The sequence below is a fragment of the Bidens hawaiensis genome, unplaced genomic scaffold (assembly GCF_021521415.1).
Source record: "Bidens hawaiensis isolate Kalapana, Puna unplaced genomic scaffold, B.hawaiensis_p1.1 tig00020021_1, whole genome shotgun sequence".
Taxonomy (NCBI): Eukaryota; Viridiplantae; Streptophyta; class Magnoliopsida; order Asterales; family Asteraceae; genus Bidens; species Bidens hawaiensis.
The window spans coordinates 323,790-341,970 of NW_027493040.1; the positions used below are offsets into that span (position 1 = coordinate 323,790).

Below are 18,181 nucleotides of genomic sequence, written 5' to 3' on the forward strand. Positions count from 1 at the left end.
ACGTGTTGTTAGTTAATTTCATCGAAAGAACATTTGATAATGGTAGACGGGTGAAAAGCTAATATGGGTTTTTTTAACACGTATCATATGCATTTAAATTGATGATTGGACAAGCCGCAAACGACTAGCTTCACTCATGTCACATCTATAAAAATGACCTCTCTTTATTAGAGTTGTAACCGGGAGTAAATAAGTACCTTCACTTATTAGGACTAACCGTAAAAGATTAAACAAATTATAACTAAAATCGAAAATTGATTTTATAACATCCATTATCAGTTTGCTTTTAACATTAATTTACACATACCAACATCCAATTTGACATCAAATGAACCTATACTACTTCAACAGCATACCAAACATCTAACTTAGAAAAACAATAAAAACGATACGGTTACAATTACATCAATAGTCAAAACAAATATGACATCACCTCATAAGATCGATAAATACAAAGGCGTTCCAAAGGCTATGTAACAACATAGACGGTAGCAAGTTTCTTGACCGTGCAAAAACCGTCCCCATCACCATCCCAAGAAACACAAGTGGCAACATTCTTTGCATATTGAAATGAGCCAATGCAAACGCTACTGAACTTATAAAAATCGCACACCAAACAGGCATATACCTTGTTAACGAAGGAAGAAGAAACCCTCTAAACACAATTTCCTCCCAAACAGGAGCACAGACAGAAACAACAATCGCATAAAGCAACATTGCCATTGGATCGCGTGCAACTATCGACTGTTCGACATTGGAAACCGTGATGGGAGCAGGTGGAGGCATGGGTACCAGGTTAAGGTTGACTTGTGAGAGACGGTTGACCAAAGGAAACATTAAACATCCTAAACCGACATCAAAATACCAGTTTCCTTTGAAGGTGAACTTGAACCAATCGGATGAAAGAGGGCGGAAGCTTGAGAGGCAAAGTTTGAGAATTGCAATTCCGGTTAAGCCCTCCACAATGTCGGTTAAAAGACTGTATAATGCTTGTCCTCTGTATGTTAGGAACTCTTTTCTGAAACCTGCTGTGTGGGCTATAAATGGTATTATCCAAGAGCCTACTAACCAAAATGAGGTGATCCATAGGAGCATTACCTGCATTGTTAACATTTGTTATTTGTTGGAAGGATACACGTTTCATATCCATCTTGTATGATCTATTTCAAACACTTTTCATATTAAATGAACTTTCATAAACCACTTGACTATGCTAGACGAATAATGGTATTAACTCACTGCAAACAATATGGTATTAAAACTGAAAAAAAGCTGCACCTGCAAAATGGTCTTAGCTGTCCATGGAACTGCCCACGGTTCTGTACTTAGTAAACCATATGCAACCTGTAAATAACATCCACTTATTAACCATATACTAACTCAGAAGTTGGGCAACATGCAACTGGGTTGATAACAGCATATGTATAAAAGAACTTAAAGAGCAAAACCCTTTTCTCCCTATAAATTGGGACATAAAGAAGCGAACAATTCAACGCATACTAAAATTGTAATAACTACACTAACTACTTGAATAAGATACCAAATAAACGCACCCGCACACACACAAAGATGGTAAAAAAGCTACCTTTTTGAAGTTTGAAACCCAATTATGCTTCACATTTGGTTGTTCTCCCGCCAATTCCACCTTCTTTTCTGGCAACTTATTTTCTGAAGTTTCGGGGACGGTATGTTCCAAAGAAGATTCATCGTGTTTAAAGCATGAAAATCTCCAATTCTACAGATAAACAACAATTTAAAAAAAAATAGTACCATTAAATGTATTTCAAAAAGGATATACAAAATGCATTCATTTTATGTTATGTTATTAATCCAAACAACAAATATAAAAAAAATACGATGAACGAGGTTAAAATTAGAATCACATCAACAGATTGGTAAAAACTGTTTCTTGATTTCCAAGAAAGCTTAACTTTTGATATGTGTTGTCATGGTGAATTTGTTCTAACAAACATTAACAACACAACAAACTACAATAATAGCATTAACAATAACAATAATAATAATAATAATAATAACCAATTTGGGCAAAATTATGGTCATAATAAGTCAACAATAAACACGATTACAATCAATTAATGGACAAAAAATCGAACTTGAGCTTACATTTGTCCGTATCTTGGAAGAAGATAACTGTACGAATCGATTGGTTCGTCTGAATGATACATAGGGTTTCAAGATTTTAGTACTACCAGCTCCGGCAGTAGAAGGAAGTGAGCCGATAGAAAGCGTGTGGCAGCACGGCGACGGAGCGACGGACATGATGACGTGGCTTCGCCGGATTGATTGAATTCCGGTGGAGAATTGGTGGTGGTTGCTGATGCATTAGAGGGGTAAAAACCTAGTTGGGTTGTTGGTACATGTTGTAGACGGTGGTTGAAATGGCTTTGACGCGGTTGGTTGGTGATGGATGAGGGCGGCGGCGACGGTGGTTGGAGATATCGGAGGAAGGAATCTCCGGCGAAGGTTACCAGGAAAGAGGGGATGGGAAAAGGTTAAATGTCATTATGACATTGGGTTTTATGGACACGGTACTCGTGTTCGTGTTGTTCTTTTAATTTTACACACATAATTAAATGAACGGGATTTTTTATTCGCGTTCGTTCTTTAGGAAAATAAACATGTTCGTGATTTAATATTCTAAACAACCACTTCGTGAATATAAACAAACAGTTAGGGGTGTGCAAGAAACCGGAAAAACCGATCCGAAACCGAAAAACCGAACCGAAACAAAACCGATGGTTTGGTTTTATGTTTTTGTAAAACCGCACTAACTGTTCGGTTTTGGTTTTGCATGTAAACAAACCGAAAAACCGAACCAAACCGAATTCCTAAATTTTTGTTTTTTATATTTTATATTAAGTAATTTATAAGAATTTAATAAATATGTAACTCAAATACTTTTAATCAAATGTATGACAGTCTATTATTTTACAATTAACAAAATTATTTATACCTAAATTCGTTATTTTTTGTCAACTTTTTTTCAGCCTAAAATTTTCAAGCTTAAATGGCAAAAATCGAAACCGAACCGAAACCAAAACAAAAACCGAAAAAACCGAAACCAAACGGTTTCAAAAACTGAAGTTTTGGTTTTCGGTTTAGTTTTAGCCAAAAACCGCACCACACATACCCCTACAAATAATCATAAACGAAACCAATTTAAATCTATTTCATTAGAGCATTTTTAGTAGTTTCTCTATTTTCATCTTTATAGTTACATTAAAATATTACATTTTCTCTTTCATTTTTAATCAAATAATATTTTTTTTATTATTATATTTTCTCTCTTATTCACTTACGGACACATTAAAAAAAATTATAGGTGATAAATAGTATTTATTTAAATTTACTTATAAACATAACTTTCTCTCTATCTTCCACTTAGAATTACTCCATAGAGTATAAAAAACTTACGTAAGTATAAAAACCTTTCGTGAATGCTCTTACATAGATTAAAGTATTCAATGATGTCAAAAATTATCAAACACATATAAATTAAAGCTTATTCCATTACATAACTTTGAAACCAAGTCAATCTTCATCTTCAAATCACCATCCATGATTCATCATCACGTATTATAATAAATTGCACTAGTCTGAAATAGTGGTTAAACGATCATAAATAAACGAACATAAACGAATAATCACGGACAAAAAAAAGAAAAAAACAAATAAAACATTCGTTCATGTTCATTCGTTTAATTAAATGAACATAACATTTTGCTCATGGTCATCTGTTCATTAAATAAACAAGTATAAACGAACTTACAACCAAACAGTTCACTAAGCGTTCGATTCGTTTATAAACTTAGGGGCTGTTTGTTTACATCTGAATGGAACCATTCAGATGTAAACATCTGATTCATTCAGACTTCAGACTGTTTGGTTCCAGACAGAAAAACATCTTAATGGTTAAAATTAGGGGGTTGTTTGTTTACATCTGAATGGAACCATTCAGATGTAAATATCTGATTCATTCAGACTTCAGACTGTTTGGTTCCAAACAGAAAAACATCTGAATGGTTAAAATTAAGTCTAAATCATTCAGACTTGCTGTTGCCTCTGAATGGTACAGAGGCTCATTCAGACCTGAATCATTCAGATCTGAATGAACCAAACAACCCCTAGGTCTGAATCATTCAGACTTGTTGTTGTTGCTGAATAGGATAGAGGCTCATTCAGATCTGATTCATTCTGAATGAACCAAACAGCCCCTTAAACAGAATATAATTTTATCATTTAGCAGTTCCTTTTCTTCAGTTTAGATATAAATAGAATCACATACTAAATGCCAAAATCAAACTTGATAGAAAGTTTGATGGTAAACATTGTTTCTCATAACTCATGCTCCCATTTAGATGTATTCTGTCCTAGCATCCATTCATAAACATCACAAGTTAAACAAATGGTCATTGCCACCAAATATAGAATTGCTAAACTGTCGGGTATTCAAGTCGTTCCCATCTAGAGCCGAACCAAATCGATCAAGCCATTGAGTGGGGCTAGCGTTCTCGGTTTCTTCAACCCACTGTGAAGTCATATCAATGTCTTCTAGTTGTATCGGGTTAGCATCTGTTGACTTTGACTTCGTAGAACTCGCTAGCTTTAGATTGTAATGCACGTAGGCAATATCGTTCAATGTTTCCTTGTTAATTTTATTCCTTTTGTCGGAGTGTATTTGTTGAAACATACTCCAATGTCGTTCGAATGGGGAAGTGCTACAAACCTGACTCAGTATTCTCATTGCAACTCGTTGTAAAGTTGGAGCTGAGTCCCCGTATTGTTCCCACCAAATTCCTGACAAACAAAATAGTTTTAACGGGAAATTATAACATTTAAATGGTAAAATTCAACGAATATGCTGATAGATCCATTAGTTACGAATGTGTTGATCTTACATATAAAGCTTTTGAGGGAAGGCAAACGTTTATAACAGCAGCATAGTTACATAAGCGCCACTTATATATCAACATAAGTGGCTTGTTCATGTTCGTTCGTTTAACTTTAACCGAACGAACACAAACACTTAAACGAATGGATTTTCTTGTTCATGTTCATTTGAATCATTTCTTAAGAAATGAACCGGTTTGTGTCCGTTTATATTCCAAACAAACTGCAACGAACGTAAACGACAAAACGGACATAAGTGAAGATTTTCTTGTTCATGTTCCTTCGCTAAGAAAATGAATGGGTCCGTATCTGTTTATATTCGTTCATTTATATTTCAAAGGAACAACAACGAACATAAATCAAGAACATAATCGGACGTAAGTGATCAAAGATTAACGAACATTAAAAAAATGTGACTAATGCATGTTGGACAATTAGTATTGCTAATAAATAATATTTAATTTCAATATATATGTGTAAACAAACTAACGAAAATGAACAAACATAAACGAACGTAAGTAAACGGACACAAACAAACTTAAATGAACAAACATTAAAGAAAATATCTCTCGTTTAACTGAAGAACAAACTTTTGTGTTCACATACGTTCTTTTATTAAATAAACAAACTTTCTTCCGAACGGTTCACTTAGCATTCAGTTCGTTTACAGGCCTACTTTACCTCGGACGGATCAAACACGTAAATAGAAAAACCTGGCTTAAAAGGAAACGAGCCAAAAGTTGCCAAAGTGTATTTTTGATGGGTAAAGCCACCTAAAATCATTTGTTAAAAACATTTCAAAAGGAAATAACATGATCTTTGTATCATATCTACTGACTATTTATAAAACATTGGTAAAATTTGTTTCGACTTATAACATAAATTTATGCGTTTTGACCCGTTATCCAAATTATATCAAACTGACTACTTCATCGTAGTAAAAAAGAGAGTGACTAAAACATACCAGGTGAAACAGAATCAATGGCCTCCTTAGCAAGATTACACCCAAACATACCAGTAGCCCGCGTAAACAACAATATTTGACTCGTAATATCTCGCCTTAATTCAGGAGTCGGTAACAGCTTCTCCAAAACCCTAAAGAAATCTTCTTTTATAGACCCGAGAAACTTAATCTCGGTGTTATACTGAATAGCCGGATTCAAAAACGCAGCTGCTGAATGCAATGGTGAATGAAGATTATTTTGCCATTTCTGATCCACAATATCAAAAAAGATCTTACATTTGATATCATCCATAATATAATATGTTCGAATCGACTCTTTCGCTTTTGTCATCAACTCATAAACCGACCCAACAGCAGGTTTTCCACCCGAAACCTCCCTCATCACCTTCAAATACGGTTCGGAAACCGCCACACATTCTTCAACCGCGCGCCAAAACTCATTGTCATCAAGTATGTTAATGCATGCCATGCTTTGTGGCTTGTTTGAGTAAGACGGGTTGCTAGTATACACGGGGCTGTTAAACATGTGCTTCAATCTTGACCGTTGTTTTAAGATCGATTGTAACGTTAAGAAGTGCGAAACATATTTCGTGATACCGGTTTTAACGATCTCTTCATCCTCTGTGAACTTTTTCATCATGTCAAGAAGTGATGAGTTGTTGTATATGAACTTTGAAACGGTTTGTGCTTGCGAAATGCATCGGTTAACCCAGTCGATCTTTGAAAACTCTTTTAAAATCGCATTTAAACATTGCGAAGCGCACAGTGATACAAAGATTGTTCCGTATGTTTGCGAAATATGATTCACTATACTCTTGCAGTTAAGCGTGTTATCCAAGATAATCTGCACGATGTTTTCGGGCCCAAAATCTTGAATCACGGAATCAAACAAATCAGCAAGAAACTTTGTGTTCTTGAAGTACGAAGACGCGTCTACGGATTTGTGGAAGAACGTGCTCGATGGTGATGAAACTAAGAAGTTGATTAAAGCTCTAGACTTGTTATCAGTCCATGTTTCGACTATAATCGTGCAACCCATTGTTGACCATTCTTTCTCGGTTTCTTTTGACTGTGTGTTGACTTCTGACTTTATAACCTCTAACCAGTTCGTTTTCAGAGATTCGGGTGTGGGCCCCTTAAACCCTTTAACACATTTCACAATCGAATCAATCATTAACTGGTAAGATGATGATCTGGCAACACTGAAGTCTAACTTATTCTCGAAAAGGAAAAGTGCAATGCTTCTTTTCGCATTTTCTTGATCACTTACATTATCAGAAGTTATGTTTTGGATGATATTTTGAAAAACTGGTGCTTCTAGCGTTGCTAGACTTCTACTTGGATAAATAACAATATTATTACCATTACTGTTATTGTTGTTTTTGTTGTTGTTGTTGTTAACGGGTGGGATGGGTTCTTCTCGTTTTCGTTTTATGGTTAAAAGTACTTCTCTGGTATCGTCTTTTTTTGACACGATGGCAAGAACTTTCTCGGCTACATCATCTCTAACTTTACTGCACGGGTTTACACCTTTACTTGGAAGTCTAGATAGATGATGTTTCAATCTACTTATGCCACCGTTCAGAATCCTAAGACAGAATTTGCATTTAACCTTATTTCCTTCAAGTTTCTCAGCATATTCCCAACAAGCATCTTTCACTCGAACCACTGTCGTGAAAAAAGTAAGTTTGTTTTATGAAAATTATCGAGTATTTCATAGTGTGACATATAATGATTTCAATTTGTGTGAAATCAAACTTTGAATAGACAAATAGATGCGGACTTACTTATGTAGTTATGTAGAAGAAATACCTTGCATTCCACACTGTTGACATTAATAGTCAAACAAAAAAGTTTTGTCATGGTTAGTACTTAATAAGCAATCCTCAAAATGAGTTAAAAAAACATTTAAAAAAAAATGTCTACAATGACTGACAGGATTACAGGGTGTATAAAACTGCTTATTATAGCTGTTAATCTAAACAATTTACTTGATTATGTACCAGTAAAATAAGCGGTTTTGAATAAACTGCTTATTTTAAAAAGCAAAAAACAGGTATATTATACAAGTAATCCCAAAAAACACCTAAAATCAGAACCAATGGAGCAAAGTTAGTGTACTAGTTACTTGCAGTCACCTTTAGGGCTGTAAACGAACCGGACGTTCAGCAAACTGTCCGTGAACCATTCAGCGGGAAGTTCGATTTGCCTGTTCGTTGAATAAATGAACGAACATGAACACATGTCATGTTTGTTCAATTGTGTATGTGAATGCTCAATAATGTGCTCGTTTACGTCCATTTATGTTCTTTAATATTTGTTTGTTAGGTAATCAAAGGATTTTTTTATTATTATAACTTTTACTTTTTTAATCTTATATAGATTTAAGCAAAATTACTAACTATAAAATAAATAAAAAAAAGTATATGACTATTATGTGATTAATTTATAAGTGAAATTAACATATGATGTTAAAAGAACACTTGCTAAATAAAAATAAACATTGTCCGTGTTCATTTGTGTTGGTCAACTGTTCACGAATAAGTTAATGAACAAACACGAACAAGAAATTTCGTTCGGTTAGTTGTTTGTGAACTGTTGACGAATAAGTTCTTTTCCTTAACAATCACTAACTTTGGTTAAATAAAAGAATGGCTAGATAGCACAATTACATTCAAAATGATTCAATTATACCAAATAATTGGTTGTGTAATGTTAATCTAGTAAAACATAATATAATTGGATCATTCGATGTTATAAAAATTCACAATTAGAAGCTAAAGTATACGATGATTATTGAATTTCATAACCTAATAGAAAATTAGGGTTTAATTGAGCAAGTAATTTTGAAGAGAAAATGGGAGAGAAAATAGCGAGAAATAGAAAATGGCTTACAGAGAGAGAGAACTCAAGGAGTTGGCAGATTCCAGGAAATGGAATGATGTCGGCAAGGGGATTTTCTCGCGATATTTTAAAGCGATTAGAAGAATTGGGGCTTTTTTGTTGTTCTCCTTTTATAATAAAAAGTTTTATCGTTTTGGAGATTTTGCTGTGGGTGGGTGGATGACAGCCGATATATCGCGGGTTTGTGTTTTATAGTTTGATGAAATCGTATTTGCCTTGAAAAAAATTAAGTAAAATTAGATTACATACGGCTAATCCGATTATCTTAATTTCACTTTCAGGAGAAAACCCATAAAAAAAAACCTCTAACGTGTCTTGAGCCCTACGTTTTTTGTCTTTTAACATTTAAACTCAAGACCCGTCATCAAAACTAAAAAATCATTTTACACAAGAAAACTATAATTACAAAAGAATATTAGGTAGTGTTTGATAAAATGAAATGTTGCGAGAATGAAAAAGAAAAAAAATGTTACTTTTAATAACGAAATAGAATTATCTTTGCACATAAAATTATCTTACTCTTTAAACACATCAAAATAATTCATTTATATTCATTTAATTAATTAATTTATTTATTCCCTTTTTCATGTTACTTTTTCGACTACACGACCATCACCATTGCTACCTCCACCGACGTCACCACCGCCATTACCATTTTCTCATTTTAGTAAGTTTGTTAAGTATTTGTCATTATTTTTTTTTGCCTATCAAACAATACAAAGTATTGATTCATTTCTTACTCTTATATTAACCATAATAGGATAATGGAATGTTAATTATCCATTTCACTTTCTTGTCAATTACATTCCATTGTGCATTCTATTATCTTATACTAAACAGACCCTTATAATATTTAAGAAATCAAGAAAAATTAAAAAAAATATATTGTGTAAGCCCACATCTATGCGTAATATACGTGCAACAATATCTTCCGAGCACGTAGAGGATCCAAGCAATGAACTAGTGGCCTACAATATTCTTACACTTTTACGTTCCTGGACAGTCTATGTTAGCCTTCGATCGGATATTGTCTAGCATTTGGAGCATTTATACCAATTGAACTAATTAAAAGCAATTGGTTATTTAATCAGTTCAATTATAACCGATTTCACAGTGATCGTGTGACATACACATTCCTCATTTATAACCGAATTCACAGTGATCGTGTGACATACACATTCCTCATTTATAACCGAATTCACAATGATTCGTGGTTAAACTTGGTTTTTCTCATGATTGTTTTACTTAAATGATTTCATTTAATTATTATTATTATTATTTGGGGGGGGGGGGGGGTTATGAAAATCCACGTTGATTAATGGATACTCAAACTATTCACTTCAACATCCTCATCTTGATTTTGATTTGGTTTTTCGATCATTTTGTTGAAACATGAAAACCCATGGTGATTCATGTATGTTCTAACACCCAGAATTTAGTGTTGATTTTTGCTTGTTTTGTTGAAATAATCATGGTGGTTCATGAATTTCAAATCCCTCATTTTCACTTTTAGTTATTTTAATTGTGGACGGTCCACTGTAGCCTTCGATCATCGTCATGTTATCCTATTCCTCATCGTTCAACCATTTGAATTCCCATCATTCACCCTCACTCTAACATTCATCATTTTATTTTTCTTTAACTAAATTAAATTATTTTTAAATTAAAATAACATAATCTAAAATAAAAGAACAAGTTAATTTTTTTAACAAATAAATTAACTGAGTTGTTTATTACATAAAGAAAAAAAATAAAAATTTAATTATATTTTTTTAAATTTAATCACTCTTCAAAATTAATATTTTAAAATGTAATAATGAAAAGTAAATTAGATATAATAAAAAACAAACAAAATAGCAATTAATTCAGGCTAATATCAATAGAAGTTTTATCTTCCTGCTATCAACGTTTAAAAAAACACAATATCATCTTCCAGCCACAACTAAAACCAGCTCACCACCACTGCTCTGTCGTGCTCCAACACTGCCCCACCACCATCATCCACCTCATCTCTTCACCACAATCACCCACCTCTCATCATCATATTCTCATCACTGCTTGGTACTAATACCCACGGGGCAATGTCTCTGTCGAGACTAATTAGGCGTCAATGCACCCATCCAGGTGGGCACTCTGTATATTGGATTTTCGATTCCTATATCATTACTTTCCATATAATTTAAAGAAAAAAATTATTGCTTTTATTATTTTTTTTACTCAGTTTTCTATAATACGATATAGATATATAGATTATTATTATTCACTCTATATATTTCATTCATAGATTTTCTTTAGTGAATAAGCTAAAAAGTATAATCAAAAGAATAAATACATATTATTTGATGGAAGAGCTAGATAAATATGAGGAAGTAGACACAAAAAGTTTCATAAGATAAAACAAATTCTCATATATAAAAGTGTCTTTTAAGTTAAATTACATGTACATATGAGTTAAATTTCAAATATGAATACTTTCATGCCCTTACAAATTAACCTTCATACCACTAACATATTCTACACACCACTGCCTTCGATGTAAAGAATTAATGATGTCACATAAACGAATAAACTCATTTCAGAACATAGAGTGGATGGGTGTTAAAATAAGATTAATTTGGACAGAAACATATCCGATGTATTAAACGTTATAAAATTAATAATTATCTGTCACGGGATAATTTCAACAATTCCTAGGATTTTACAAAATTAAAGCCACGGATATTCTCAAACATTCGAATAACTCCTTGTAGAGCACGTCTAAATGTCATAATGTCATAATATTCATAATAATCACCAACCTCAATCAACTCGAAAATAAGATAACTGTGACGTCAAGAACTAATGGCTTCTAACAACCTATCAGTACTTGAAGCACTTGATTCAGCTCGTACGCAATGGTACCATGTCAAAGCCATAGTCATTGCCGGCATGGGTTTCTTCACTGATGCATACGATCTCTTTTGCATCTCTACAGTCTCAAAATTGTTGGGCCGCCTCTATTTTCCCGAACACAACAAACATTTAACAGAAACCGGAAAACTCCCTACAGGCATCAACAACATGGTCATCGGTGTCGCCCTTATCGGAACGTTATCCGGACAGCTCGTGTTCGGTTATCTAGGTGATAAGCTCGGTCGAAAGAAGGTTTACGGTATCACCTTGCTTCTCATGATGATTTGCGCCATCTGCTCGGGTTTGTCGTTTGGGTACACCCCGAAAGCAGTGATTCGCACGCTTTGTTTTTTTCGGTTTTGGGATCGGCGGAGACTACCCTCTCTCCGCGACGATCATGTCCGAGTACGCGAATAAAAAAACCCGCGGCGCGTTTATCGCCGCGGTGTTTGCTATGCAAGGCGTGGGGATTATTTTTGCGGGTTTAGTGTCCATGATCATTTCTTATATATTCCTACAAGCCAGTGAGGCTCCGTCATGGAAGGAAAACCACGTGCTTTCCGCGCAGCCGAACACGGATTACGCGTGGCGAATCGTTCTCATGCTCGGAGCCTTGCCGGCTTTGTTAACATTTTACTGGCGGATGAAGATGCCAGAAACCGGAAGGTACACCGCAATAATCGAAGGGAACGCGAAGCAAGCCGCGTCGGATATGGGATGGGTTTTGGATATGGAGATCCAAGCGGAGCAAGAGAAGCTCGCAATGTTTAAGTCGAGTAACGATTATCCTTTGTGGTCTAGCAAGTTCTTTGAGAGACATGGGCTTCACTTGATAGGAACATCGACCACTTGGTTCTTGTTGGACGTTGCATTCTATAGTCAAAACTTGACTCAAAAGGATATCTTTCCCGTGATGGGTTTGACCCATAAAGCTCCAGAAGTCAACGCTTTACGAGAGATGTTCGAGATCTCTCGTGCCATGTTCGTTGTCGCCATGTTCGGTACGTTTCCGGGGTACTAGTTCACGGTGGCGTTTATCGAGAAACTCGGTCGGTACAAAATACAACTCATGGGATTCCTAATGATGTCACTTTTCATGTTCGTAATCGGAGTGAAGTATGATTGCCTCGCGACACATGAAAACCGATGGATGTTCGCGGCTCTCTACGGGTTAACCTTCTTCTTTGCGAATTTCGGGCCGAACAGCACGACATTTGTTCTACCCGCGGAGCTGTTTCCAACGAGAGTGAGGTCCACGTGCCATGCGATAAGTGCGGCCTCTGGAAAGGCGGGAGCCATGGTGAGTGCTTTCGGGATACAGAAGTATACTTTGAGTGGCGAAAGAAGTAAGATAAAGTTTGCGATGATAATATTGGCGGTGACGAATATGTTGGGGTTCTTTTGTACGTTTCTGGTGACGGAGACGAAAGGGCGGTCGTTGGAGGAGATTTCGGGCGAAGATGGAAGCAAAGATAAGCCGGAGGCGGAGATGAGTAATAGAGGACATCGTCAAGTCCTAGAGAGTTGAGTGTATCGGCTTATGGTGTCCCATAAAATATAGTAATACAAGTAAAACAATAAAAGGTGGCATGTAAAATAAGTGGATGATAATTAAATAAAACAGGCCAAAGAGTCGTATGTTTGTGGTTTATTATTGTTTTATGTAATTTTGTTTTTGATTATGATTTAGAACGTAGCAGGTTCTGTAAACTTATTCTAACTATGTTTGTGGAATTAGTTGTCTACTCTACTTTACATGCTCCAATAATTAAGCCTTCCTTATCATCATGAGTCATATTAGTATCTTACTTTACTATATCAGTAACACCTAACAACATATACATCACACTTTTACAAACCGTCACATCAGTTACACATCAAATTTCAAACTTTTCACAAAAACTTCAAATTTTTTCACAACAATAAACCTTATTAAATATATTGAAATTATATATGCATATATAATATGTATATAAGTATGTGAGAGAAATTGACATTGAGACTCACCCTAGAAATTTGAAATTAAGTTTGGTTATGCAAACTTTATCTCACAAACTTTGCTCTACAATGGATAAAGTCCTTAACCATCTAGTTTGTTTGGTGCGACATCATCCAAACCTTGGAGAATTCACCTTGTTGTAGATGCTCTAAGAACATCTACAACGAGCTATTAAACCCAAGGTTTGGATCTACGTGACGTACCAAGGACTTGGTTGTTACAAACTTCTTTGTTGTGGAACAAAGTCCATAGCCCAAAGTTTGTTCATGCAAACTAGTGAGGTGGACAACTTTCCTCTCTCTATCTCACATACATATATAGATATATTATATACACATATATTATATATTATTTTAATGAGGTTTGTAAAGGTTTGTTGTTGTGAAATAAATGAAGGTTTTTTAGAAAATTTTAAAATATGATATGGAGCTGATGTGATGGTTTGTACAAGTTGGGTGTTGTAGATGCTCTAGTAAGTTACGAAACATTCTCTTGGTTGGTTTAAGAGCATCCACAACAAACTCTTTTACCCTAGGTTTGAATTTACATGGCAATTGACAAACTTTAAGAACACAAACTTTCTTGTTGTGGAGTGAAGGTTTTGGGTGTGAAGTCCTTCTCTACAAACCTGCAAATTACAACTAGTGATGTGACACTCTCTCTCACATGCACACACACACATATTATATATATATACACATTTAATATTTTTTAATAGGGTTTGTAAAGGTTTGTTATTGTGGAAGAAAATGATGTTTTTGAGATAAGTTTGGAATATGATATGACGGTTTGTATATGTTTATTGTTGTATATGCTCTAAGTATATCAGGTCGTACTTGACAGTTGACATGGCGTTGATCCGTAAGTGGTTTATATACGGCTTAGAGTGAAGTTCGTAGACGACATATCAAATCTGCATAAGTTGAGTTGATCTATAGATGAGACGTGTTGAATAATCGCCTAAGTAAAAAGTTTGTAGAAGATAGCATAAGTCAATATATGATGAATCCGTACATGATGAAACGTTGTCCAAGTCAGGAGTGCGCAATTGTGGAATTCGTGAAATTTTGACCAAGTATATATGGAATGGTTAGCAGATGTTGTAACTTGATGTATATGTTAAGTAAGAGATCTATGGATAAACAAATTGAGATCTATGAACTCCCCAAAATCGATGTACGGATTGTGGGGACATTATAATAGTATGAGATCTACGGACTTAGAGTATCTATAACAATACAATCCGACACATAATTGTCAAATTAAATTCCAATTTTTTTTTAAAAAACCCTCACTTTTTTCCAAAACAACAAACCTTCACTAAATTTATTAAAAAATATTAAATATGTATATATATGATATATTATGTGTGTATAAGAGGGATTACATCTATGGACTTGGCACCACAATGATGGATTATTTCCATATCAGGTATGCTTCCTTGCCATATTAGTCAGACCATGGGAGTGTGTGGCTTGTTATAGATGCTCTTAGTCATCAAGTCTATGGATGTCATGAGAATATCACTTGGTTTGCTGCTGTTAAAGATCCACAAATAGTATACGAGATTCACGGAGAAAAAGAACTAGCTTTACGGAAAGTTTACCCGGATGTTTTTGTACTTAAAAAAATCGATCGTAACACCACATAACTTGTTAACATAGAATCTTACCTTTAGGTTACAGCTACGCCTAATGACATTCCTGGCTTTGGTCTCATTCGCAGTTTAATAAGAATGCTAGACCTCTCAAACTATAGCACCACACCCCTGGTAGGCCCCACAGTTGGTAAATCCTAAGTCAAACTGGAGTAACTTAAAAACCATTGTGACGGAAGTAGGCCATACAGATATCATCATCATCATCATCGTACTCAGTATATCCCACCAATAGCAATGCTATGGTAGGGTCTGAGGAGGGTAAGATGTAGACAGCCTTACCTCTATCCCATAGGGATAGAGAGGCTGCTTCCGGTAAGATGTAGACAGCCTTACCTCTATCCCATAGGGATAGGCCGTACAGATATACAATCCATAAAATTTATACAGAACTATAAATGACAACAAGTCTAGTCTCATAGCAACGTACAGTCTTAAATGGGAATGCATGTCTGTAAGAAAGATGGGTAGCTGCCAAGATCGAGAACAAAAATTCTTTTTAACATAATGTACATGAAATCAATCTAGTATATATACATGTTATTCAAACTTGTTTAATTCTTCAAAAATTCTTTAGTTTGTTTTTTGCTTTGCAAACTTATTGATTTCTTTGTATGCTAGAATATATATTACTTTGACCGATTCAATTGACATTTCAGAACAATAAAAATATCCGACCAACGAACAGCTTAGCGTTTATTTTAACGTGTAATTACCATAAGTATCACGAACCCCGGCCAAAAGGAGAGAATTATGTTTGCTATATTTATTTCTTATTTTGCATGCATGCCAAAACGTCAAACGTACAATTATTTAGATGGATAGATTTTTATTCTTGGGATTGAAAACCCTCAAGTCTCATGTACTTGACTGTTCCGATATTCTCTGTTACTCGTCTCCAACTGATATTCCGCCTTGTCTTTGCTTCCGTCTTCGCCCGAAATCTCCTCCAACGACCGCCCTTTCGTCTCCGTCACCAGAAACGAAAAGAAGAACCCTAACAAATTCGTCACCGCCAATATTATCATCGCTTTCTTGATCTTTTTAGAATCACCATCCAGAGTGTAAGTTTGAATCCCGAACGCACTCACCATCGCTCCCGCCTTCCCTGAGGCCGCGCTTATCGCATGACACGTCGACCTCAGCCTCGTCGGAAACAACTCCGCGGGTAATACAAAAGTCGTGCTGTTTGGCCCGAAATTCGCAAAGAAGAACGTTAATCCGTAGAGACCCGCGAACACCCATCGGTTCTCATGTGTCTTGAGAGAATCATACTTAACTCCGATTATGAACATGAATATTGTCATCATCAGGAATCCCATCAGTTGTATCTTGTACCGACCGAGTTTCTCGATAAACGCCACCGTGAACCAGTACCCCGGAAACGTACCGAACATGGCGATCACGAACATAGCACGAGAGATCTCGAACATCTCTCTTAACGCGTTGACTTCTTGAGCTTTATGGGTCAAACCCATCACGGGAAAGATATCCTTTTGTGTTAAGTTTTGACTATAGAATGCAACGTCCAACAAGAACCAAGTGGTCGTTGTTCCTATCAAGTGAAGCCCATGTCTCTCAACGAACTCGCGAGACCACAAAGAATAGTCGTTCTTCGACTTAAACATTGCGAGTTTCTCTTGCTCCGCTTGGATCTCAATATCCAAAACCCGTCCCATATCCGCCGCGGCTTGCTTCGCGTTTCCTTCTATGACCGCAGTGTATCTTCCGGTTTCAGGCATTTTCAAACGCCAATAATATGTCAAGATAGCCGGGAGAGCTCCAAGCATGAGAACAATTCGCCATGCGTAATCCGCATTCGGCTGCACCGAAAGCACGTGGTCTGCCTTCCATGACGGAGCCGGATTTGCTTGTAACAACGCGTGAGAGACGATCATTGACACTAGACCGGCGAAAACAATCCCCATTCCTTGCATAGCAAACACGGCCGCAATAAACGCCCCACGCGTTTTCTTATTCGCGTACTCAGACATGATGGTGGCGGAGAGAGGGTAATCTCCGCCAATCCCAAACCCTAACCAAAACCGGAAAAAACAAAGTGTGCCAATCACTGCTTTCGGGGTGTACCCAAAGGACAACCCGGAGCAGATGGCACAAAGTGTCATTAAAATCAAGGTTATACCATACACCTTCTTTCGACCAAGTTTGTCACCAAGCCATCCGAACACCAGCTGTCCGGATAGCGTGCCAACAAGCGCAACCCCGATGACGGCGTTGTTGATGTGAGTTGGGAGTTTTCCAGGCCCTTTGGTCAGCTCATGCTCTGGGTAGTAAAGGCGACCCAAGAGCTTTGACACTGTCGATATACAAAAGAGATCGTACGCGTCGGTGAAGAAACCCATTCCCGCGATGACGATTGCTTTGGCATGGTACCATTGTGTTTGAGCCGAATCAAGGGCTTCAAGTACTGATAACTTATTGGAGTCCATGGTCCTTAGTGTCTTCAAGAGTGAAAGCAAAAGCTTCTTCTTGTTTTGCTATTGATTTATTGTTTATGCATCGATATATAGACAACAAACGACAAGATAGTTGGAAATGAGCGTATGAAACTAGGGACGTGCTTTGGATTGGTGAAGAATATCCATGATAAAAAAACGTAAAGATCTAGGATATATATATATATATATATATATATATATATATCGGTGCATGAGAGTGTATCATGTGAGAAATTAAGCTTTGTTATAAGATACATCAATAATATTAATATTTGTTATGTTCTTTAGATTTTATCCAACGTTGTAATTTTCGAAATGAGCTGCCGATTACCAGTCATGTTGGCATATATGATTGTCACATGAAAAACAAAAGAGCTATAATCTAATATTGCTAC

General features: G+C 35.9%; 2 protein-coding genes and 2 pseudogenes across 2 annotated transcripts; 1 reads left to right on the top strand and 3 right to left on the bottom strand.

Annotated features, from left to right (window-relative positions):
- Window positions 1-245: 245 nt before the first annotated feature.
- LOC143559679 (uncharacterized) lies at window positions 246-2,416 on the bottom strand. Its single transcript, XM_077048178.1, has 4 exons — window positions 2,125-2,416; window positions 1,586-1,735; window positions 1,279-1,344; window positions 246-1,098 (listed from the first exon to the last, which is right to left on the bottom strand). The coding sequence occupies exons 1-4, from the start codon at window positions 2,278-2,280 to the stop codon at window positions 430-432; spliced, it is 1,041 nt and encodes a 346-aa protein (XP_076904293.1). The 5' UTR covers window positions 2,281-2,416; the 3' UTR covers window positions 246-429.
- A 1,958-nt stretch (window positions 2,417-4,374) lies between these two features.
- Window positions 4,375-7,816, bottom strand: LOC143559687 (uncharacterized). Its single transcript, XM_077048183.1, has 3 exons — window positions 7,663-7,816; window positions 5,876-7,543; window positions 4,375-4,818 (listed from the first exon to the last, which is right to left on the bottom strand). Exons 1-3 carry the CDS (start codon window positions 7,736-7,738, stop codon window positions 4,412-4,414), a joined length of 2,151 nt encoding a protein of 716 aa, XP_076904298.1. The 5' UTR covers window positions 7,739-7,816; the 3' UTR covers window positions 4,375-4,411.
- Window positions 7,817-11,580: 3,764 nt separating this feature from the next.
- Window positions 11,581-13,326, top strand: LOC143559688 (low affinity inorganic phosphate transporter 4 pseudogene; annotated as a pseudogene).
- Window positions 13,327-16,178: 2,852 nt separating this feature from the next.
- Window positions 16,179-17,946, bottom strand: LOC143559680 (low affinity inorganic phosphate transporter 4 pseudogene; annotated as a pseudogene).
- Between the last annotated feature and the right edge of the window lie 235 nt (window positions 17,947-18,181).